The 26,512-nt window shown below is 41.8% G+C and overlaps 1 protein-coding gene across 2 annotated transcripts in view; it reads right to left on the bottom strand.

Annotated features, from left to right (window-relative positions):
• The window catches only part of nrxn2b (neurexin 2b), a 760,536-nt gene that overhangs the window by 371,994 nt on the left and 362,030 nt on the right, over positions 1-26,512 (bottom strand). Inside the window, exons 9-11 of one of the 2 annotated variants that reach the window (XM_028564156.1) lie at positions 25,391-25,774; positions 22,888-23,091; positions 19,272-19,298 (exon numbers count right to left, since the gene is read on the bottom strand). In XM_028564156.1, coding sequence (XP_028419957.1) covers positions 19,272-19,298; positions 22,888-23,091; positions 25,391-25,774 — 615 coding nt within the window. The remainder of the gene's footprint in view (positions 1-19,271; positions 19,299-22,887; positions 23,092-25,390; positions 25,775-26,512) is intronic. The other variant, XM_028564158.1, reaches the window with a different exon arrangement.

Genomic DNA, 26,512 nt, shown 5'->3' with positions numbered 1-26,512 from the left:
GTGTTAAAAGATGGGTTTTTATGTAACAAAGGGACTTCAGCTAAAGTATAAGAGTGGGGAGGCGTTTCTTAGGTGTACTGCAGGTACTGTAGGCTATGAACTGAGACTACATGGCATTCTCGCTTCCAACATTTGTGGGAGGTCTGTGTGTGTGTGTGTGTGTGTGAGTGAGAGAGAGAGAGACAGAGAAAGTGTGAGAGCTTGCTCTTCCGTTCAACCTTGCAGAGGAGAGCAGTACATGCTGTGCACAATAGAAACATCTCCCACACACCGACATGCTGCCCTTCTTTCCTGCCGTGCAAACAGACCAGTGCTCCTAATTGGACCACTGGGGGTCTGAGTGTGTGTGTGTGTGTGTGTGTGTGTGTGTGTGTGTGAACAACAGATAAAGAGACTCAAGGAAAAAGAGAGCCCGTTTTCAAAGATGTGCTGTTAAAATGTTAATTTAGGTCTTAGGTTATAGCATCGGTGGTGCTGGTGAGAGGGAGAAAGGGAGCACAATGGGAGGGCAGTGTGTGTGTGTTTGTGCAGAGAGAGAGTGATACAGCCAAAAGATAGGAGGAAATGCAGTGTCAGCACAGCTGCTTTCCCGAGACTGGCATGCACTTGTGTGTGTGTGTGTGTGTGTGTGTGTGTGTGTGGGCAGGTGACCCTGAGGACAATATCTATGTGCGTTTGTTATACCTGAATTGTATATCACATTTGTTAAAAGAGCATATTGAGCTTTGAGGACTAATTCTTTGGATTTACATATTTTTTATGTTGGTTCGAGTGTGTGAATGTATGTGGTGTGCAAGTGCGTGTTGCAGTTTATGTGCCAACCGCATGTCCCCTCTCTCCTCTGCCATCTGTGCTGCTGGCATGGCTCCTTAGTGTCGGTAATGAAGAGGAACGTCCCCACCCCCCTCTCTCACTCTCACACACACTTTCTCCCTTTCTGTCTCTCTAACAATACTTTGCTCCTCCAACACATTCACTTCACCCTCAAAGGACTCCGCTGCACCGCAAGCTACTGTCCGCGCGCACACACACACACACACACACACACACACACACACACACACACACACACACACACACACACACACACACACACACACACACACACACACACACACACACACACACACACACACAGATCTGTCTCAGGTTACTGTATCTCTGCTTTTCAACAACTTTCCTGAACTGCATGTCCTCTTAACCTGACTGATCAGCTATTGATTTTATTTAACAGAACCTCACAGGGTGTTGCGTCTTTAGTTGAAACGACGGAATGCTCTCCTCCCACCCAAATTAACAAAACCGTAAGACCAATTTGGGTACTTGCTGATACAGAGTACCGATACAAGTACTTAATAATCCCTCTGGGGTCCGAGGGTGTTTGATTTTGGCCTTCTCTGATATTGTTGTCAATTAGAACAAAGCAGTATTTTCAAAGTCCCATGCCTCAGTGCCTGGACATTTTCCCAGGCTAGTGTCAATAAACTAAATCATATAATTCCTGATAATAAAATACTGAGTGAAGTTTAGAAAGAATGAAGAACGCAAAGTCCAATAACGTCATTCACGTGCATATTAAGTACCCATGTGGCTTTACCGATCCAGCGGAGAGGATAGCTCGTTTGTGCCAGCAGCTAAATTCACAAGATTTACTACAAATTTAAAGATGTGTGGCAAACTATAACAGTTAAAACACACTACACACCAAACTTTCATTTTAGCCTGTTTGTGAAAAAAAGAAAAAGAAAATTTGGTATTCGTAGAGTAGTGCAGTGGTTAAAAACATCGCTGTAGAAACTGCATGCAGACAGAGCAGATTGAAATATTGGTTTCTTCCTGTTTCTGCCCGTTAAGATGATGAGAGACATTGGGCTAACACCGCTACTCCAAATATCAGTGGTGAAGTTTACGGGCAACAGGCTGCTGATGTGCTTTTTCACAAAGCAGCTTTGGAAACACGGTTTCTGTGATGTGGCGACGGCTGGGAATCTCTCGGCTCCAGTACACTGAGAAGACCCAGTATTATTGACGGCTGACAATGGCTGGTCGTCAAGTCCAATCGTGCATTGGGCAAGAGCCCAGTTATTTTTTTACAGCCAAAAACTTCCGAACGGCTGGCAGTGCTGCTATTCCGTCGCCTATACCTGCTTGACGGAGAAGTGATCGTCACATTGCTATGAGGTGGTATCGGGTGTGGTAGTATCGGAGTAATTTTATGACTACAAGTACGAGTACATGCACACGGCATCGGACCGATACCCTATACTGGCATCAGTATCGGTACGTCCCTACCCAGCACCATAGCTTAACTGACCTTAACTCTTACACTACACTTTCATTTGATTATGAACTGTGTGTGCCTCTAACTTCCCTCAATTACACAAAATATTGTACAGAATGCAAATTTAGTTGACCACAAAAGCAAATATGATATTTGTGTCCTCTCAGAGAATACAATAGTATGCATTTTAACATTGGCACCAAATTTGGTCTGCATCTTAACCATGCACACTTGCAGTCCCACTCTCAGAACCCACACACAAATTATCAAACACAACCTTAATCCTACAGCATTCCACCTACAAAAAATACACCTCTATGTCATGATGTAATGAGAAATAAATAGGTGAGTAAACTATGACATTCAGATGGCGATGGATCGCCAAACCCATGTACTGCTGTGTAAAACTGCGTACTTGAATAGGGTTATATTTTAACGCCCATCCACAGTTTGCATTTTGTTTTGATTTTTTTAGACTCGAAAATTACTTTGACTTATTTGTCCATGACCCAAAAAAAATAGTTACTAGTTCTACTACTTTTATTAAGGCTTTCACCAGCCTTCAACTGCAAGTGAACCATTCTGCAGCTAGTAAGGTGGACAGCTTATACACTTTTCATAAGTGCATTTACTCACTGAGTCTCTACTGAAAGTAAAAAATAAATAAAAAGCACACCGTCAAAATCCATCACACCCTTGTTTATGCTCTGGACCTTTTTGAGGGCAGTAGTTCAGGGGAATTTTGGATGCCATGCCTACTCAAACTCCAGGTCCAATGCCCTTTTCCTCATGCCTGCCTCCAATGAGTTGTCCCTTGTGCCAGCTCGGCCTGGAGCAGATGGGATGGTTCAGCATGGCATCACACCAGCCGACACAGTGGCATGTCAAACAGGCGGTCACAGGCCTGGGCATGGCAAGCACAGCCACACTGTACCGCCATATGGGAATAGTGTGTGTGCTGAGAGATCATACAGTGCCGGATGCATGGCATGCTTTGACCACAAATCAGAAAACAAAGATACAAACGGCAGAGTATATATGTGGAAGTCTGAAAGTACACACACACACACGAGCCAATGACTATTTACCAAGTCAAGTCCAGGCCTCAAACTTGCTGCAAGCACCATCGCTACACACTCACATGTACACAAACACACAAACACACACTCACACAATCCTCTCGTCCAACTGATGACAGTCCCAGCTGCAGACAAGCACCGTGCACTCACACACTTCCCATCAGACACACTTCCAATCTACTCCATCAGACAGCAATAAAAGGACACACACAATCCTATACTACTACTCACTCGCCATGGCACTTGCTCCCATTCACACGCACACACGCGCACACCCCACTCTGTCCTCTGCAGACAGTGATGACGGCCCGTGTTTGGGAGGTTAATGGTTTGTTCCTCACAACCTTCACACTTGATTACTCCAGCCGACTGGTGTCTGGACGGCGGGGCCACAACTCTGGGACACCAAAGCCCTGTCTGCCACCACGCTGAAAATGCTAAACACGTTCATTAGAAATGTTAATGCGAGATTGAGGACACCGTGTGCTTCATATCCTTTATGAAATAGGGAGAAAAAAAAATCCAGTGTCCTTGTAGTATTTATCAGATTCCCAATACAAACTGCAGCAAAGGATATTATTTATCATATTTATACCAAAATATAAAATGAGGGGAAAAAAGGTTGGATAAATCCACAATGTATAAACACTTTATGAAAGTATCATATTGAAGCTGAAAATTAAAGGCGCACTGTGAGTTACTGCATGACGTCACTTCTGTTGACGTTCAAAGTAAATACTATACACAACATAGCAAGCTTGCACCTCCCCCCATGTTTCCGTAACTGTCATGACTAACTGACTAACTGTCACTAACCCCCACCCCCTCCCCCAAACATCTTGTCGGTGACTGGCTGGAATCACTGTCCCAATTCATTCCAATCACTTCCCTTCTCAGTCATTATAGGAATATTAATAACTGAAAGTGAATATAGTGTACTCGAATAATGTTTTTTTGTAATGGTGCAATACTTACTAATAGTCTTTCCATCCTCTAACACACCAAAGCAGCAGGCAAGAGGAATCATTTTAGACCCTTCTTTTTACATTCTGCATGGATGCAGGCGAGATAATGGAATCTCTACTATTAAAGCTGTGGGTTACTGATGGTGAGCTAAATTACATTTTTCATGCAGTATAATCTCCTGCCAGCTTTATGGCGCACACATATGATAACATCTGACAAATTTCACATTTAATTATAATATCTTATGCAGAAGGTAATATAATTTGTTAAACAAGCCAGATAAACAACACATTCTCACTCCCAACTTGTCACATGCGGGCGCCTGGTAAGGACCCCTTGGAGGCAATTGATAACACACGGCCAACCCCTTCAGCGTTATTTTTCAACATGCAGCGGAGTCCAACAGACTTCAACACGTTGTTAACTTTGTGAACTCAAACTAAACTACTGGGTTAGGTTGAGGCAAAGATTAGGGTTTGGGTGCAAATATGCAAATATGCTACGTGAATTAAGTTACGATTGTAAGTTAACTACGTTGCATAAGTCAAGTTACGTATGTAAGTTAAAATAAGTAATAATGTTTACTTTTGGTTTCACACGTGTTAAAAACAGTGATCTCTTGGCTCCATCTATCCACCAGGACCTTGTCCTTACATGGACTTTGTCGCTCTTCATACTATGTCACCTGACTTCCTCCTTTACTTTAGTCATAATCTATATCAACGACGTTTCACTTCCGGGATTGGTCAGGTGCCGCCGGAAATTGCGCCGGATGTCCTTCATTTTAGGCCAGATGTCCGTCACCTTCCTCTTTCTTTGTGTTGGCGTTCTAATCTCCGGTGGATTTCTGAGGACTACAGTTAACTGCTCCTCAGATCTCTGCAGGGTAAAACCAGACAGCTAGCTAGACTATTTGTCCAATCTGAGTTTTCTGTTGCACGACTAAAACTACTTCTACTACCGCTTAGCGCCGCCCAAGACGATTGTGATTGGTTTAAAGAAATAAATAAAAAATTTAAACTAGAGCACGTTTTTCTCCCATCCTGGAATGCTGTGTGGACTAGCCAGACCTTCCTCTGCAGCGCTGTGGAGGTACAGTAGGTCTGCCAATGGGAGACCACTTTAGTCATAATTACTTTGGCCGTTAGAGGCACATGCGAAACTGACGCTCAAGGGTCAATGACCAAGCTGCTGTATTTGATGAGTTGGGAGCAGGGACAGCTTGAGATAATATGATATTTGTCTGCATGCTCAACTAAAAACCTCTTGTTTTGATCGATGCATGATGGGTCTCAAAAGTGAACTAAAATTTTACCGATTTGAATTAACATTGAGTACAGTTGTGATAAAGCTCCTTTGTGTCTCTCTATATGGCTGGCATGTGGACAAACTTGTTGTTGATGAGTATACCTCCACTTTCTCAGTCTGTCACCACTGATGGTGATGATAATGCTGCTCTGTGTTAACAACTGTTTGTGCTGCTGCTAATACAAACAATTTGAGTACTTTCGGATTTCCGGATGATAAACGACATGCAGCTGCCATTAATGAATAGGCATAGCGAATCCATCAGTACATTAACCAGTTGTAGAAAACGGCAAAATCAACATCTGGATAATGTGTCTGTAAAATGATCTGCATTTCTGGGTTTGAAAGGTATACGTAAATAACAATTTTGATCACTGCACTTGTTGGACACAAGCCTTTTGGATTTGATGGAGCCTTGTAAACCTCAGAGTATACTTCTCTCAGTCAACAACCTGTCATTCTCTGGATTTCTTCACTAAACTACAGTTTTCTTGTGGAAACACTACTGCAATGCCTGCGCTTCATTTCCTCACAGTGTTTTTTTGGTCTCTATTTCTGTTTTAAAACAAAGCTTGTTCTGAAAGGCTGCAGAAGGTGTCAGCCGATAAGGTGTTCATATAAGACATCATAAAGGAGCCTCCTTGACAAACTGTATACTTTAAAGGTTCAATCTGTCATAATACAGTCTTTCTCAGCAGGCTTGACATTTTTCAGAAGAATTTGACAGCTTAATTTCATGAGTTGAACAGGTTGCTTTCTTAGTAGAAATGAAGGACAGGCCTTTGAGAAGAAGAAAAAAAAGAAAAAGTATTGTTATGTGAAATTTGATATCACACTGGAATGTCTTTATGTGATTGTGATTTATGTGCTTACTTGGTGAAGTCTTGGTTCAAAACATTCGTGAATTTAAAAAGAAAAGTAAACATTAGTACAAGCCATGGTGTGCACAGGCAGACAGAGAGACTGTTCAAGGCACAACATATTTCTCATTTGGGGAATCAATAACCCTAATAAACAATTTCTCATGCATATAAATTTGATATTGATTTTGCCTAAATAAATCTACTGAAATAATTCTTTGCGCGCAAAAGCAAAAACACATTAGGACAAGTAAAGGGCAAGTAAGTAAAGTAAACAAGGGCATATTTAAAATGATGGAAATGCACATAAAATGATTATATTATGGAATGGCCTTTTGGCAAATGCAGTTTACATGTGGCAGTTTTCAACGTATGATGATACAAAGCACAGTACAATCAAGTTTTTTGTATTATTATTCATACATTATTCACTCATTTTAAATATTACACATTTTCTAATGGAATGAGGTCCTAATAGATTTGCTTAAATCCACTGCTCCCCACAATCCAGACACCTGTTTCTTATATATGTGGCTAACATTGTATTTACAGAGGTAGGACTATGCAATATTAACTTTTTCAGAAACCCAGGGGCCATTTTATTCATCTTGACCAGTAACTGTGTTAACTGCCTTATTGACTTTCAGATTCAGAAGTGTCTTGTTAAAAATTTAGTTGAGCAATGGCTGAATTGAAAAGCATGTATTGGCGAAACCACAAAGGACAATACTATATACATTATACAGTATGTGTGTGTGTGTGTTTGAATGGAGTTTTTATATCATTGTTTGCTTTTCTGCCTCAGTCACTCACTGCAGTTAGTATGGCAGCATTATTTACCAAATGGTTATTACACACACACACAAACCATATGGGAGAATGGATGTAGAAATTACTTTTCTACTGTGGAATGTGGTTTATGAGAAGGCTAAGTGTTCTTCGATGGAGTGACCCATGTGGAATTGTTCTTTTTATGTAAAAGCAAAGGCAGATAGCAGCAATGGTTACATAAGGCTGCATAAGTTCAGAGACAGGATTTAGTTTGCTCTTCAGAGTAATCAGGATAAGACCTCTTGACGATAATGGCATTTTCTATCTCAAAAAGAGCACAGGCACATCGTTGCAGATCTAACGAAAAGCTGTGTGTGTGTGTGGGTGTGTGTGTTGTATGTGTGTGTGTGTGTGTGCGCACGGGTGTGTCTGCATGCGTGTCATCTAAATGGCAGTCATGTGCAAACAGCAATGATGCTGTGGTGGAAGTGAAAGATATGAGCAGATAACGCTGATAGAAATGCAGGGACAAATTTACATCAAGACCCTCCATCAGTCGCTCTTTTCCTTCTTCACACTCCTCATTTCATTGTTGCTCCTGACCATCTTTCCTGTTCTCTCTTTCCTGAACGCTCCGAAGTTCCCCCATTCAAACATACCTTTCCCAACCTTTAATCTATATATAATCTAGTTCTGCCCTGCTGTGAAGTAGCTCTCCTACTTCCACTGTATGTGTTGTACCTCTGAGAACAGATGCATTTCATGGAGGAGGGTAGAGGGATGTATTTGTGAGGGTGCATGGGAAGGATTGGGGAGTGGTATGTGGGGGGGTCTGGCAGTTAGTTGAGGACACCATCTCATGCTGACACGACAGCAAACAAGCCCCCCTGTGGCCACATCCCAAACATTTCCCACATGGTGCAGCATCACAAACGGGGACCAAAAAAAGACGGGAGGTGATCGAGTTTGTGTAAGAGTACACCATTGTGTATGTGTGTGTGTTATGATGGTGAGGGAGGGGTCGACGAGAGAGGAAAAATAAGGTGGCAGGGGAGCGGCGAACAGATTATAACCCCCAGCCACGATTATCTACGCCTGCCGCTCTGACCCCCCCGTGCCAATTACAGAGATAAGGCAGCCTGTGCTTGTGTGTGTGCACTCACACATGTCTACTTTCCTTTCTCTGAAGCAAAATGTGTGGGTGGTGATCACTCGCGCGCACAGATTTGTATTCACTGCTTGCTATCAGGGGCCACACACTTCCCCAATGTTCACGCCCCCGTGCAGGAGTGCTGGCGCTTCAGCATCCATGACAAGATAGCCTCCATCGGTAGCTTCTACAATTACAGATGGCCACCGCAGGAAGACGTATTTGAATTGGTAAGATGTTGAGAGGACAGCAGATTGATTCCCTGAAGCGGGAAATGAATCACACATTTTACCTGTCCTCTCCAGGATTTTAGAGCTCCCTTCGGACCTTCAAACACAGGCGACTCCCTTCTTCCCTTTCCTACTGCCATCTGCATCCTCCCTCCTTGCTTTCCATTTTAATGCTCGCGTCCCACCATTCTTATCAGTTTCTTACGTCCTTTTGTTTTTTTCCCCTCCTCACATCCCTCTCCCTCACTCTTTAGAAAAAGCTCCCGGGGGGATGCTGATTTATGACTTGAACTGCATTTTTCAAGCATGCTGTGGCAGGAGGGTATGGTCCCATGGGATAGCCATCAGTCCTGCAAGGCAGTATGGGTTTCGACAGCTCCAGGCTGCTGCCGGTTCTCTCATTAGAGTCTCTGTAATGAGTCCACATCTAACCTGTCGCCTGTGCCACGTAGCGCCGAACGGAGGCAGAATGATCATGGACTGAGGCTATGCTGGCGAGGTAGCCACATTCAAATTCAACACAAAGGTCCTGTCCTCCATGCAGTCATGCTGTATGATCAATTCTGACAACATTGGTGTTTTGTGCCCTGGCAAAATTCTGTGAAAAATAGATGTAAAGGGAGCTTGCACCCTATGTGAACATGGGAAATCTCTTTTTCTATTGATCGAGTAGAAGGATCGTTTGCACTTCTGCGCTCAAGCATTTATGCAGAACACAAAACTTTGTAATTTTATTTGTTTGAATAGTGACTGCAAGCTCCCCCTGCACCTTGCCTTTATTGAGCTCATTTGCTAATTTACTACAAAAGAAACAGAGTACGTTTGTGCTACCTTCTATTAAAGTGTTATATTTCTGTGCAAAAGCAGATTGTTGTTCTTCTTGTACTACGAAAAAATGTTTAAGCCTTCATGAAAAGCTTAGAATCTGCAGCACTAAAACACCTAAGATCTACAATATGTTCTTGAATCACATTTGCCAATTTCTAGACTAGACTTAGTGGGACTGTGATGTCTCAGTAGAACTTTAAGACTAATCGGACCAACCCTTTTTTTTACGAATACTGTGTGGTTATTGTCACATCACAGCCGGCAAAAGGTCACAAGACGTGAATATTAGATACGGGAGTGTAAATAAATATATGTCTAAAGACAAATCTCAGGAGGAATACAGAAGAACTAGAACCCGAAGGAGTTTTGGCAAACTCTTCACCACATTTAACTGTGGCCAGGAGGAGATCACTAAGGGTTGTTTAATAGATTACTAGGATTTAATTATACTAGTTAACAGTTCAGCTACTGGTTTGAATACAACCTGCAGCTTTTTGCTGCACGGCATACACATAAACCTGGCTGTTTTATTTTGAAATTTGTTTATTTTGGAAAAAAATATCCGGCTGCATTTGCGGACGCTACGCACCCGGTGTGGCCGGACAGATTGGATAACATGGGCTCCGAAATAAAAATAGTTGCGCTACGCTGCTGTATGTGACGCTTGTGCCTGCGGTGTGTTTTGGGTGTTAGGCAGAGCCCTATTCATTCCTATGAGAGTTGCTCAGTGGCACATGAAGCCACCATGGAGCCAAAAATGACCCAAATGATCAGCACTGTGCGGCCCATAGAGCAGGCGCTCTAGAGACCACTGGCTGAGCCGGCTGCTTCTGGTTTAGCGTGCCGCTAACTTGAACGGGGATTAAATGATTTAATTTAATGAAAACATTCTGTGATGGCCTAGTAGTGTTGAAATTTCTACTGTCTGGCCACTATGTTCAATCAGCTTCAAAGCCCGACACACTTCCTAGCAGCCTGGTTGAATCCTTGAAAGGGAGAGGCTGCAATCTACCTGAGGTCCCAGAAGGCATTGCGCAAAACAGGCCGGCCACCCTCCTGACCAACATCCAACATGCTCTAAAAGTTGTTCAGTGGACCACTTTGGTCTGGCTCCCAGTACGTGAACAGGTCGCAGGTGAAAAGACAGAAAATGCAGCTTTCTTTTTCTACCTTTTCCAAGTAAAATAATGGAAAATGTGGCCAGAGTACAAGTAGACAGTGGAACACTGGCATGGACAATTCTTATTATACAACAAGGGCAGGAAGGCAATCTGCTCACCTGGTTAGGTCTAGTGAGCAGATTGCCTCAGGTGTCTCAAGTTCACAGAGAGCGGAGTCAGGAGGTTGAGAGGAGGAAGTAAATAGAAAATAAATAAATAAACACATGGCCCAGTGCCATCCTTGTTGGACCTTCTTCATTCGCTCAGTATTACTTATAACCCTTGGCTCCCCTGGTTTCTTTCTTTTCTTTCTCTCATTCTCTTTCCACACATATGTCAGCGCCTGTCAGAGTCCCATCCTCTTATTTGGGCAATTATATGCAACGGGAGACATGTTTGGGCTGATCGTCTCTCTTCTGAGTGACATTTAATAACAACAAAAACATGAGTGTAAGCTGCATCTCTTTTCTTAATCAAGACATGTATTTTACAACTAATAAGGATATTACTAATTGTACTACTAATAATAATACTAACAATAACAACAGTTGGGAAAATTACACAATGAAAATAACAAGATAAAAACATGAATAAATATATATTCAAATGAATACAACAATAAGCTGCCAGTTTAAAAAAGATGTGTTTATAATTTTAGTTTAAAAAAGTTTAAAAGTGTGCAATTGTGTTTTTAGTCATTCTAACAGCTTCGGTGTCACATCGGTAAATGCTCAGTCAACACTTAGTTACTAATCTAGACTTTGGAAATGAGAGTAGAGCTTTTTTATGATGACCCTAGCATACATCCTTAAACATAGGGCCTCACTGAAACAAAATCAGAAACATAAGTTGGGGCCATGCTATTTACTTTAAATGATAAATCAAATTTTAAATAATATTTCAAAAAATTTTTATAGCAAGTAAAGCAAAAGCAAAAGGGGTTTTAGGTCTAAAATAGAGGTGTAAGAAAAAAATCGATACACTTGAATATCGCGATATTTTATATTGCAATACTACTATTTATTTTCAAAAAGGAATATCAATTTTTTTTTATAAAAAAAGATATATTATTTTATATATATATATATATATATATATCTTTTTTATTAAAAAATATAAAAAAATATTCATATAAGACAGTGGTTCACGTTTATGTTGTGTTTAAACCCCCTACCGCTAGATGGCTATGCTGAGACACACCACCGGTGTCCTTGCCTAACAGTGCCTAGCAGTGCCTGACTTTTTGCTAGAAGCTAACAATGTAGCTATGGCTGAACTTTGGTCTACTTTAGCATATAAACATTAACTCACTAAGAACCTGTAAACCACAATCCCAAACTGGCAGTTTGATTTTCTGTGTACTCAATTGTTTACCTAAAGTAATTTTCTTTGACTTTTTATGAACATCATGTCTTTTTTTAAATATTAGTTTTTCTAAAATTATACTTTAAAAAAATCCCAATATATCGCCTTACGCACAGTTTCGAAATATATTGCAACATATTGAATCGTGACCCACGTATTGTGATACGTATCGTATTGCCAGATTTTTGCCCATACACAGCCCTAATCTAAAAGGGTCTCATATTGTAAAGATTTTCTTGCATCCTTTAATGCATACATATTCAGAAACTATGCCTTTAAACGAGCCGTCAGGACTTCTGTATAGTTGTGATGTCACAACAATGCTGTTTTTTTAACATACACACACACACACACACACACACACACACACACACACACACACACACACACACACACACACACACACACACACACATACATACACACATACTATACATATATGGGGGCCTTTAACTAAGTCCTCAAACTTTCTTTTCAGAGTAGATAACAATAAATGTGACATCTACCAATTACATATTCTTGTATTTGTAATACAACTTGGCTATCTTCCAAAGCAACTGGCCTGAGCCATGTGACAGATACTGTCCTCAGTTGATAGACATTTCTACCAGCACATTAAGAGTGAGAGAGCTAGCGGTCATAGTAAATTGCAACGTAAACATTACCAGAGTACATATTCAATTTATCACGTGTGCCCACACAAACACACTCAGCCATGCACATTCCATTCCAGCTGTAGTTAGGAAAATGTTCTGATTACATATTCCTTTGAAGTGCATACAGGCTTCAAAGCACTTCTTTATTAGGTCATTTCTGTTTAACATTTTAAGAGGCATTTGGTTCATTCCCATTAAAACATGCAAAGAGCAAAACATGATAAAATGTGTGGAAATTAAATGAAGTTGCATCAATAGTAGAGATATTTATGTGTGCCAGGAAGGGTGCTCATATCCAATGTTTTTACATACTGCATGTTTTCTCACTGGTGCTTAACAGTGCACTAATATCACACAGACAACTGTTCATTATTTAAAATTGGGAAATGTGAAATTAATTTCTGTTGTCTATCGCTAAACTAGATGATTGCTTTTAACATAAATCTATTTATATCAAGTGACGTGCCCATCTCTGTGGGTGCACAGATCTAAGGCATTATGTTAATAACATACTACTCTTATTGGCTGATTGCATCAAATTTGGCCTGAGGTTTTGGAGGATAAAATGAACATTAAATAAAAATGTCCATCCTCCATTGGAGCATTAAATTGCCTTTAAAAATCAAATCCCAATCCAAGCATCTCCAAAATACATTTTATACAGTCTGTACTCTGATACATGCTCAAACTTCACAAACTGTAGGATGGTGTGCGTGCAGAGGGCAACTTCTAGTACCTACTGCATATCCATCTTTGTCTGAGATAGGATGTGATGACTCATGATTCAAGTGAGCGATTGGAAACTCATTCAAATTCAATATTTGTGATTCACTGAGAACGTAAGCGAGCCATCTGCTCGGAGACGAGCGAGAAAACGCAGGGGTGGCCGGTAAGAAACTTCAATACAATTTAGATCGAACAAACCACCCATTCAAATATAAAATGGCTACATGCAGTCTCTGAAACACACATACTGTATCTGGAGTGAAAATAGTTACAGGGCTACATGAACTGTGCCACATGTTTCAGTAGTCGTGACTGTGCAAAACACATGGGGGAGGAGTGTGACACCTAACAACCTGGGTGGAAGCAGTTAAGACTGAGGAGGGTGACAGCTTCAGTGACAGAAAGGTGCCGTACATTTATTTATATACGACTAATCTGCCCACAATATGTGTCAAATGATGCATGCATCTGTGAATGCATGTGTGCGTGCATCTGTGTTTGTGGGCGTTCACATTAATGTGGCAGAATTGGATATAAATGTACTCATCTCCTGGTACAATTAGTAATCAGTGTTCTATCCTTGCTGGCCTAAATAAAAAGCTAAAAATGTGGACCTAAATTCACTTATCTGGAAAACTACTCAATTATAGGATAAGATGGAGCTCAATGGAAAAATATATTGAGGTATTTAGTTACTACTAAAGTCAATAGGATTTTGTGCATGCTTCCAAATGAATTGGTTTGCCTATCTTGGTGTGCCTCTTGCTATTAATTTGATACCACAGGCTTTACTTTTTAGCAAGGTCAGCTCACTTTCTTACACCACAGGTCAATGTGTCCATATACAAAACATCCTTCTGCCACAGATTTCTATCCTGTATGCAAATTACTCTGTGCCATGAAAGACCTTTCCTGGAAACAAAATGTCTAGTCCTCACAAAGGGACGCACTCTACCAGAGGTGGTAATAAGTGTTAACATAAAGAAATGGGTAGTCAGTATTAGTAGAAGCTGCTGCTTAAGAGAAAGCTTGAAACTCTCGTCTTTGATAAAGCTTATACTGTATAGTTAGAGCTGGCTCACGTTTGCCTTGGACCAGCCATTAGTTATGCTGCTATATTGGCCTAATCTGTCGGGGTACTTCCTATGACACAATTAGCTTCTCTCTCCATCTGTATACATTCATGTCTCATTAATGCATGTTACTAATTGACATGTTCCCCGGAGCCCTTGTGCTTTCTCGCCTCGCAGGTTTACATGGATAGTGGTGGCACCTGGATCGTGGTTGCAGCTGCTGCCGTGGTCCTGCATGACCCCCACTGCTATTATCATTATCATTAGTCACATTTCTATTATCTTTATTGCTAGTATTGCTACTAATAATGTCATTTTATTATATCCACTGCTATTATTATTATTATTATTTTTTTATTAGTTATATTTATATTATAATAATAAGTGGTATTATTGCCACTACTAATATTATTCTATTATACCTACTGCTATAATTATTATTAGTATTCATATTATTACAGTTGCTAATATTATTATTGTGGTTGCTGTGCATCTCTTTCTCTACTCTCTCTCAGAAATGACGAGTTAATTTTTTACACAAGCTTTTACTGAATTGTAAGTGTTAAACAATGTAAATAAAGTGTTTTGTAAAAGTAAAAAAAACTCACTCTGTCTCGCACTCTCTGTCTCTCTCTCTTTGTTTTTCTCTCTCCAACCTGCAACCTGTCTATGCAGATAGCCACCCACCTAGAGCAAGGTTGTATTCAAGTTTTCTGCCTGTTAAAAGGAACTTTTTCCTCGCCACCGTTATGCCAAGTGCTTGCTTTTGGCAGTATGTTGGGTCTCTGAAAATTATAGTGTGGACTAAAACTGCCCATATGAAAAGTGTCCTAAGATAACGTTTATGATTTGACAATATAAATAAAATGTAATTTAAAAAAAAAAATGACATCCCCCTTGTCTGTGAATTGCTCTGGGATTTTAATACTCACAAAAGCCAGTAGGTTTGATTTAATTACATAAGTGAATGAATATCAAAGCAAATTAGCTGAACAGTCACCCAATAGCTGACTAATCACTAACATTAATGGCAGTTTATATCCACTTACTCACAAAAATCTAGTTAAAAAAAAAAAAAAAACCTTTAACATTTGCTACTTTCCCCCAGTCTTGTTGAAGGCCTAGTACCATATTTCCAATGCATGGCTGTCCAATAATATCCTGTGCAGCCCAGTATCTTTGAAATTTACATCCATACTGGCTTAGTTGGAACCTCCCAATTTCCATCCATTACCAAGTCCTGTGCCCTTTTAATGAGACAGAAAGTAAGGATGTTGAGTATGCACTGTGGTCAGCACATAGAAGATGCACTGCTAACTGATTTTGGTTTGATTTTTTTTGCTATACACACAGACAGTGTGTGGTCTGGAGTAAGAACATGCAGGTGGATAGACCAAAGGGTATGACATTAGCAGACGGAGTGCTAGCACTCCGCATGCTGGCCATATGTCATGCCAAATCTCATCTTATCTAGCGCTAAGAGAAGGTGCTGCTGGCTGCTGAAAGGCCACCTTCCAAACAGATATCATCAGCCTGACACCCTGACCTGACTGGAGCTGAAGGCTACAGCTCTGCTCACGTCGCATTAAGGTGGGAGCGCAGGGTCACAATATAGTGCAATAACAACACAAGGCTGATCCGTTACTTCCTAAACCCTACAAAGCACTACAAATAAAAGCTCAAATAGTAGGTTAATGCAATCAGTACGCTTAAGATCCTGTAGAAATTGCTGCGTCCCAAAATGCAACAAAATTTAATGTTCCCTGTTCTTCTGATACATAAGTCTTATATTTTGTTCTCTGGGTTTGTATTTGCAACTTCTTCTTACAATGAACAGTAAAGTTACGTGGGGTGGGGGGAATCACTGTTTGTGCTGAATTGGAACAACTAGGGACTTCTAACAGTTTATGAGACATGGTTTGGTTTTCTGAGTATCCTGTGGCATTACTGTATTACTTACGTTGGATTTCCTGAGATCAAAATGGAAATTTCTGCTAGTCTGTTATTGATATATTGTGTCAATAGTCCCCAAGTATTTATGTTAGCCATTTTTGCTCAAACCTGGTAGCTCAGGAAATTGTATTTCGATTTGTCCTCTATTGTAGAGATCTGGGATATACAGTATTCAATATTTGTATTCCACCAGTCACTGGCCTTATCAGTATTTGTGCAATCACAGTATCTATTTACATATATTTAGTGCCACATTAATAGTGCCGCTTACCCTGCAAGAAAGGCTATCTGTACGGAACAGCAAGCAGAGACTTTGGTACCCTGATTTTCTTACTCAAGCTCAAGTCTTTAGTTACTGTCGGTCTCTGGAGAAGGAATCGACCGCGAGATGTCATGGCATTGAATAAATTGTTGTCTGTAGTTCTACCCTGGTTTGCTCCCTCTCTCTCCCACCCACAGTCTATCCCCCTCCTTTATACACTCACATAAACTCATATTTTTGGGATCCTTTATATAGTGTGGTGTGTGACTGAGTGGCCATGAAGCAGGGCACGGCCGCACAAGGGTGCTCAGTCAACCAAATAATACAAAGGTTAAATAAAAGATTCCTTGCAAAACCGCTGAAACCCACTGTTCCAAGTCTGCGGTAGATTATTGCTCAAGCAGTGAATACCGCATCAATATTTAAACACAGCAGCTGAATTAAAAGACCATCAATGACCAAAGCGGTTTTTCCATTATTATCGTGGTGTATGTGAACAACTACAAAGACCTCCTGACATTCTCTGACTGCAAGGTTTGTCACATCACAACACACAAATGTGTGCTGACCTCAATCAACATAGAAGATCATTTACAATAAAGTAGAATTTAAGTCAGTTCCAGAGAAATGACTAAGAGCCCTGTGGTGAGATAATAATAAAAAAGCTCCATCTCCTCCCTGCTGCAGGGAGATTGCACAACATCCCCAGTGCTTGTACGACATCTAGTGGCAAACCCGGGACATGACATCCTGTAAGCATTATTTGACTGTGTGTCATGCCAGTGGCTCCACACATAATAAGTAGTGTAATTCGTCATACACTGAGATCACTTCCATGCCTGGCGGAGGCTTTTGAAGTTTTGGATTACACTTTATAAAGTCTGACATAAACAGCGTTCAAGTGCATTTTAAGTATAGAGACGTGACACGCATACAGCAGAAGCTTAGAACACAAGCAAGTGTGGTTCGCACACCAAGACATATATGTATGATTCTACAGAAACAGCTCCCACTGACAACATTGATTCCACCGTCAACCAACCATCGCCACTGCACAATAACGCTAACATGACCAGTTTCTAACTTAATGCCAAATCCAAACCTGACTGCAAACTGATGACATGTACCAATGACTCAATAAATATGTGGCAACACTATTTAAACACACTATTTTTCAAGGTAGAAAAGCAAACAAAAAGGAAACTAAATGGCTTTGTGATGTTACTTCCTCAGTTTTTTACCTCAGTTTACCTTCTGAGGTCTAAGGGCATGTTCTCGAGTTTTACATATCTTCTTAAATTCTCCTTTGTAAGCTATTTGCATGTAACTGATCCCTATGCGTTTCATATCAAAATGTTCAGAACAAACTCAGCTTTCTCAACAATGAGGCCCAAATGTGTCATAGAGGAAATAGTTTTGGTGCTTGAAACGAGTTTACCAAAGTCTTAGGTTCACAAAACGGACGATGGACGCACAAGTCCACCAATTACACACAGACAGGCAGATGACGAGTGTCACAAGCCAGCTTCCCTGTCTCCTACTTCATCGTGTGAGTGATGTATGATCTCGCAATAAAAAGGACGTGGAAGCAGAGAGCCAGCCCATTCCAGCAATATGTAATACCACATTTCTGTGCTGTATTATAACTGTAATATTAAAAGACATTGAAAAACATTGCCATGGACGCGTGTGTTCAGTGACCTTAGACGGTTAATCAAAGTCAGACCCACATCTGCCCACCCTCACAAAAGACATGGAAATTAAAGAGCACACACAGACACAAACATTATTCCAAACATCAGGTTTTCTCCATTTGTGTCACCGTGGCTGGCAGCACTTACCTGTGGGCTAGTTGTTCAATTGTCACTGGCCAAGATAGAAATAACAGTTTGCTATCATTCTGTCAGCATGGGGCAGGAAAACATTATTTTGCTCCGAAAACAAGCACGCACCAGGTGGTGTTGTCTCTCAGTGGATAAGCAATTAGCTCTCTGGGGGCCAAAACTACAGTTTGTCCCACATAGAAAACAAGCAACACCTGTGTGTGCAGCCGAGTGGAGCCGAGACTCAGCGCCGCATAATAGAAAATAGGAACATCCAACAGGGGTGTGTCAAGTTGCCCTTTTCTGAATGCATATTTTGGAGAAAGTGGACAGGAAAATGAATAGAATGGGTAATAGGCAAGGGAGAGGAAATTAAATTATTTCAGTGTGGTTGGCAAGCGAGGAGAATTGCAGGATGAAAAATCATGTCAATTATGCAAGTGAAACATTAATTAAATGTGTGACAGAAAAAGGGAAATCAAAGTTACGGAACTCATGCAAAGAAGAAAAATGCGACTAAGATTATGTATTGGAAAAAGAGGTGGTGAGAAACATACAAATGAGGCGGTAAGAAAAACACGAATGATGAAGAAAATGATGTGTAATGGGAAAAAGAAATCCAACAGATTCAAAGGTAAGAACGTATGGAAGAGTGACGTGGGTATTGAGAGAGGTGTCACTCATCATGAGGTCAGCAGGAATCAGAAAAGGGCCACTGCACAGAATCAAGATGATATAGACAGATACATTTTAGTCAGAAAAATGGATAGGACCACTTACTCAGGCTACAGTCTATCCTGATACAATCTGGCGGGAGAAAGAGCGAAATGGTGAGATCAAATAAAAAGAGAGAGAGAAAGAAAGAGACAGAAAGAGGATAAAAGAGAAAAAAGACATTTTACATCCTTCAAGGTACATTCTGCAGACAACCAAGCATTGCTCTGAGGGCCACCATCCGGGGACAGGCTCTGAGTCAGGATCACCCTTTTCCTCCATCAATCCCATCATCCATCCCTCCTTCCACCCGATACCCCCAAAGCACAGCAGAAGGCAAGACTTACACCATGGGGTCTATGCAGTAGCAGAAAATGAGGCCGTATCAACATAGTGATGACTCTTGAAAATACACTATGCAAAGTGCTCCATTGTTGGTGTCATAAACACTTTACATGTGATTACAGAGACAGCATCAAAATGCAGATTGTGCACTTGAAATTTTAAGGTTCTATCTAAGTGGATTGCAGTTCTGAAATACTGAGCGTCAGAGATTTAACGTACCATCTGGCAAAGCGCTATGCTTTTTGCATCTTTTTCAATGTTTTATGTCAAAAGTCTGTTGGTTTCCAATTTCTCTAAAGCATAATAACACTATATAAAGCATAAAATACTCCAAACATCATAAATATATGATTACACTAATTAAACAAGTCAGATAGAGCCTATAATTTCAACTGCACAAAGTGTTTTGGCCATATTTAGATGGCCTAAATAACTTCAGGTGGTTGCTTTCCTCTACCGGGGTTGCAAATAAACACTGTGAAGCCATTATGCTCACACTGTGTACAAATGCCCTTCTTCCTGCATCTGCTGTGCGCTCACTACAGCAGATGTAATGTCTTGCACCTTTAACTTCGGCCCTGTTTTGCCTTCTGCAGCACTTCGGGCATGAGAAACCCAACAGTGTAAATGACAAGAAAGGGTGATCTGCACATCCCAACCACCGCACGCCTGGAGCACACAAACCGCAAGAAATATGACCCTGCTCTGCACTGTTGGCTACAAGTGGTGTGACAAAAACACAGTAGTAAGTGTTATCATTTTACAAGCTGTGTTGTCAGAATATTGGCGTGTTGGTTAAGACTCGGGTTGAAGCAGAGCGTCAGTAAACATCCACTCACAACCCTCTGCTCTGAAGCTTACCCTGACCTTTGACCCCCCCCTCCACCACATTTAGTAAACAGAGACTTCCTTTAGAGGGATATTTAAAGTATCAAATTATTATTCCCCATCAAATCTCCCAACTTGAAATGAATTCATTGCTGTTCAGCCCCATCTAGTGGCTGTAAACTGAGTGTGCATGTGGCAGCGTGGTTGGGTTGTGGTCCTCGAGCTGTCAACCGCTACAGAATAGTGGACACAAACAGCCAGGGACCGGCATCACGCTGTAGAGAGGTGGGGGTAATACAAATACAATTCCATTACATTTATTTGAGGGCCACATGTGTTGGTAAAAGTTGTCCCTACAGGATGTGAAAAGGCTTTTAAAAATGATAACCCATAAATAGAATGCCTGCTGGTGTTAAACTAGAATGCGCCTGTTGTCATCTTGACAATGTTAGAGTGACAGGCTTAGTTTCTGCTGACACATTGAACAGGTGATATTCAGTATACATTACTAGTAAATATCATTAGGGCTAAATCTGTCCAATTATAACCTTTGCTGGTAATTAATTAGCAGGGGTGTAATTATCTTAGCAAGGATTAAAGCCTTAACAGATATTGAGGATTCCTTGCTGATGCGTTAAGTTGTTAATTAATTCCCTTGCAAAAGAGCTAAGAAAATTCTGAGCTTAGTGTCTGCCAACTGTTTGACTTTTTTGAGGTGTCATTTAAGCTCCTTTTGAAAACAGGGTCTCATTCCTCTCTGGGAAATGGGTATAAAAATGAATGGGAGGAGTTTGCTGCTATGGATCAGCCACGAGTGTGTGCTTAGGGGACTGCTAGCAGGTCAAGCTGTGGCCCTGTGGACAGAAGTTACAAATGCGTGTGCAACTCCGGAAAACTACAGCTGTGAGCCGGTCTCTCTGACTGTTTGATCCAAGGGCCGCAGACATAGAGGCCATTGAAAGGATGAAAAGTTCCATCTTCTGAGTCTTGGCCAGGTGGGGTGTGTATGAGTGACAGGAAATGAGAGAGGGAGAAGGAGAAAGAGCAGTGAGAGAAAAGGAAGTAGAGAAAGACTGAGGAGTGGCCACCTCCGCCCCCCCTGTCTCAATGGTGGCTTAAACTCCCATATTCCAGGGTGCAACTCTGTCATGCTCCTCCCGGTTCACTACTGAGAGTCTGTTCCTTCAAAAGGTGCGGGACAGACTTAAGGTATCCCTTAGCTGGAAGGTTATACCAATCTTCCCCACAAGCACTAAGATTCATTGCAATTACATTTTTCATTGCATTCCTGCAGCCAGTGATTAGGTGGAATCCTTTTGCTCTTCTCTGAAACCATCCATCTTACAAACCCTACTCTACACTTCACTGACCTTCTACCCACTAAGATTGCCTTTCAGACCTCTTTACAGCCCCGTCTGCTTTGAACTCATCTGTAATTACTTAGGATGAGGATTCTTATCTCCTCTTAGCGCCGTTGCCGGGGAGAAGTGGAGCCGACCAGCCTCTCAGCTAACAATAGAGCAGAACCACGAGGAGGAGCGACACAGGAGCAAGGCCACCTTGAAGCTTCTAGAGACAGGTTAGTGGGGTAAAGGCCAGGGATACTGATAGAGATGGAGCATTTAAACAGGAGGAGGCGCTATGAGGCTTCACACTGGGTTAATGCAGAGGGGATGGAGGTGGGACCAGGGGTCAAATAATATGGAACAGAAATGACTGCAGGGTGGCTTCCCCACACAGGGCAAAATGGGGGGATACCTTTTTATATTCTTACTTATAGTCTAATTTTCCTGCAGCAAACACTTTATCAGTTTGTGGAGGATAGGTTTCTGTATTTGTACCTCAGTTTTCTCAAATAAATAGCCTTTAAACCTTTAGTTTTTGTCATTTAAACCAATGGGCAGCGATGGGCATAAACTAGCTTGTTAGCTTACTGTACTGCCAAATGTTCCTATTAAATTAAAGGGATATGACACCGTTTGTTGAAATAGGGCTTATCATGGTTTCCCCTAACTGTAGATAGGTGGGCCAACGAATTTTTTGGGCATGCATTGTTTTAGTCCGGTGCAACACCAGCAGCGCCGCCACCAGTTAGCTTAGCTTAGTGAATGGAATCCTATGTTGCCGGTTAGCATGTTGTGAGTAAAAGTGAGCCAATAAAAGACAAAAAAACAACCTAATTACTGGCACTGAGACAAAAAATGCGTTGGCCCACCTATCTACAGCCAGGGGAGACCGTGATGAGCACTATTTCAACAAACGGTGGCGTATTCCTTTAAATGAATCGTACAAAACAAATCTGACATAACTGAGGGACAAATTTAGAAGCTTGTCCCCACCAACTATCTGACAATGAGAAAAAAAAAAAATGAACAAAAACTCAAAATGTCAAAACTTCCTCCTAAGTTTCAGCAGTATCTAATGCTAAAATACAGAGTGAAGATGAGGAGACAAGGGATGGTAAGGGAAAGGTAAGCAGGGACAACCACGCTGGGTCACGGTGGCCTACCGAGGTTCACGGTGAGCTTGACGCGGCCTCCGTCCAGCTCCAGTCGCAGGGTGTCTGCCGACTCCTTGGAGGTGGTGGCCATGAGCAGGCCATACGCCCGCTGGGACATGAAGCGCAGCGCCACGTCCTCGGCCTCCGTGTGCATGGTGACCGGCATGATGATCTTCAGGTACATGCTGCCGTCGTAACTCAGCACCGTCGCCTCTGGATAGGGGTGAGGCAGAGGACAGAAGAGGGACAGTGACGAGTGGGTGACACACTGCACAGGAGAGGTCAAGACTCACATAGAGCCGGGACATAGACATTAGAAATGCCCAACCAGGGACAAGAGTTGAGAATTAGCATTAGCTATAAACTCTATATGCTGCGCATCAGTTACGGGCTTTGTATTGTAACTATGTTTGCTTGTATGGTCCCTGTTAAATAAACAAACAAATAAAAAAAAATTGAGGTCGATTGGATAGGACAGTCCAGTATCGACAGCCAAGTTCAAGCATCTGTCAAATTCAATGTCAGTCTACACGGCATGGAAACCCATTTAGCTATCTTTTGGAAAATCTTCCTACTGAAATCCCAGTTACACCAAATACTTGACATCTAGTTAGAACTAGATTTAGAAAACATGCATTTTTAATGTCATTATATATAATTAAAAAAAGTACAAGATTTGACCGTTTACTTTAGCCTTATATGTGACACTTTTTTTCTGTTTCTGCCTTGTAACCATTTCAAATATAACTAAATCCCCTATTTGTCAAACTAAAGGTAATTTGGATCTACAACATTAGATCAACAGAACATTCAGTGATGATGCCAAATGTGAACAAAAAGTGAAAACCTTACAGTGATCAAAAGATAATATCAATCATTTCTGGACTTCTCATAAATCTGCATTGGTTAACAGTTTGATCACTGCATGTTCACTACACCCCCAAGCCTTTGTCTCTTTTTGTGTTTTTTGAAATTGCATCTTCATTAGTGTACCATGTCAATTTCATTGTGTCTTCATTTGTGGCACGCTAATGTTTGGTGAGTGCAGAATCCACATACCCATTTTCATCAGATGACAAATCTACCACCCACAGCACAAAATGAAAACAGAAAACAGAAATATTCATGACACATCCAAAGACAGACTGTCCTCAAGCTGAGAGAAATGTCAAAAACAAAAGTGCAGCTGGTTTCCGAGACATCCTTTCACACACTAGACACGACCGTGCTTACTCTCTCTAGAATCAGCCATGCCATAAATAGACTGCTGTGTGGAGTGACAGTTCCCTGAGTTCTGCTCTTATTTTGCAGTGCGGGTCGATGTGCATCACCATAGGCTAACATGAGTCACTGCCACAAGGTAAATGAAACATTTGGGCTTTCGAAAATGATGCTAAAAGATCCGAGAAAAATCTGGTAAAAAGCAGTGATGTTTAAAAAGTTTACAACATAGATTTGCACATGCTGGACCAATCAATTCATCAAAATAATCTATAGTGCACAAAAAAAAATTCATTATCATCCCAATAACAGCTCCAAACACCAGTTGTTTGTGGCTTGGAGGCATCATGTAATATGCCCTGGGATTTCTCCCTCTAGTCAATATCATTGATTTGATTGTCTTTACACTCTGTTAATCTATGCTCTCAGTCTAATGACACAGAGTAATATATGGCTGGTTATAAGAACAGTGCCCTCTGTCACATCTCTGCAATAACACAAGGCTCCACTAGATGGCAAAAGAGCATCACTGAAACCACACCTGTCATCCGAGCACCTGCCAAAACTGTCTAAATATCACCCTTCAAAATAAAGACATTTCATCCTCTACCTCCACTATCCTGATTTGAATCCAATCTCGCCTTCCCTCATTACCCTCCTTGTCCCTCAAAATCCAATACTGCGATGGCTCACTCACCCCCACGGACGTGCAAAGACAAACCGTGAAGGGAGGCGCCTGCAGCTAATTGAAAGGAATCAGATGTATGGGGTGCTATTTGACTAGCCCCCCGCCATCCCCTCACTGTGGCGTATGCGCCACCTGGGTTTGCGTGACTGACACAGATGGCGGCGGTAGGCCTTGCTGCTCTGTCACACCACTGCCGGCATCTCAGTGCTTCAGCCTCCGCTCCCCCCTCCCAGCCAGCGGGCCGTGATGCCACCCAGCCTCGGGCCCACACATGGCTCCCTGTGGAGCCCTTACTCTTACTATACAGCAACTGCTTGGTTGTGTGAAACACAAGGCAGCACGTTGCTGAAAGGCTCCTCCCGCACTTGTTTTCCATTTCACATTAACGATCATTTAACATTCTCATTGTTTTGTTTGTTGACCATCTGTATTTTCTGCTTCACTGTAGGAAAGGTCAGTGTGTGGTTTGGGATGATACAGTGGCATTTATTTTCTGAATTGTGCACAACACAATTGTGTGTTATTGCAAACCATGCATTGTCTTCAAGTCTTGGTCCCTTCACCCGTAGAGATACAAATTCCCTTCAACGTCAGCCTCCTTACCTATCTCACAGTTGGTACCCAGGTATCCGGTGCCGATGCAATCGCATATGTAGCGGTTCCAGCCCTCTTTGCAGAGACCTGCGTTGCCACAGGGGGTGCTGCTGCACTTCTTCTGCAGCTCCCGGGTGCAGAAGCTGCTGACACCGAACGCGCTCTGGATCTCAGCCAGGCGGCGGACATCGCGGCTCTTGCCATCAATGAAGAGGTCGCGGACGCAGCCCACGTAGCCGTAGTTAAGCAGCGCCGTCCACACCTCTGGCGGCAGGATGAGGTCCGACTTAGACTCGGGCAGCCCGCCTAGGTACATATCACTGTCCAGGTCCAGGATTTCACTGCCCTCTGGGGAGCTGAAGGGCATGCTGCGGCTGTTAACTGAGATAGATCCTAAAAGACAGATACACAAACAAGTTATCTGTTAAATATGAAAATGTTTCTGATACACAGGTAAACGCATACATCTAGCTACGGAAATACATATGGTGTGCAACTTGTGTGTTTGTTTGCATGTGTCGGAGCACGCATATTGTATTTAGTGAGAGACTTAATGTGTGTTTTAATGACTCAAAGACACTGAAGAAGTCTGTGGTCTGGATAGGTGTGTGAGTGGGTGACTGAGTGGGCAAGCGGCAAATGGTTGGGTGGGAGGAGCAGTAAGTGGATAATTGAGGGACAAAGAGCACAGACAGGGACATACAAGTGACAGGAAGAATAGATGACAGTAGAGTGTGTATGTGTGTATGTGTGTGTGTCTGTCTAATGTGCCTGTAATAGGCTAAATGGAGGAGAAGGGAAGCAGAATGCAGCAGGGAGTGGGTGAAACAAAAGGCCCTCTATCTTTCAGTGATTAACGACTCCGTCTTAATTTTCTATTAAAAGCCAATTACAGCAGGAGCAGCGGTGAGATCACATGCATGCGCATGAGGACAGACACACACACACACACACACATTCATTATAAGATGCCATTAGAGGGAGATATAATGTTCAAGGTGCTTGCCCACCTACAGATCATTCATCAGACACCAGACACTCAAGCATGCAGATGCTCCTGTTTGTGCCCACATGCAGGACACATCCAGTAAAATCTTAACACTCTCATGTTTAAAGAAGCTACAAAATATA

This window comes from Perca flavescens, chromosome 19, assembly GCF_004354835.1.
Source record: "Perca flavescens isolate YP-PL-M2 chromosome 19, PFLA_1.0, whole genome shotgun sequence".
Classification (NCBI taxonomy): Eukaryota; Metazoa; Chordata; class Actinopteri; order Perciformes; family Percidae; genus Perca; species Perca flavescens.
The sequence above is the reverse complement of the archived record's forward strand: the minus strand, read 5'-3'. Positions and strand labels throughout refer to the sequence as shown.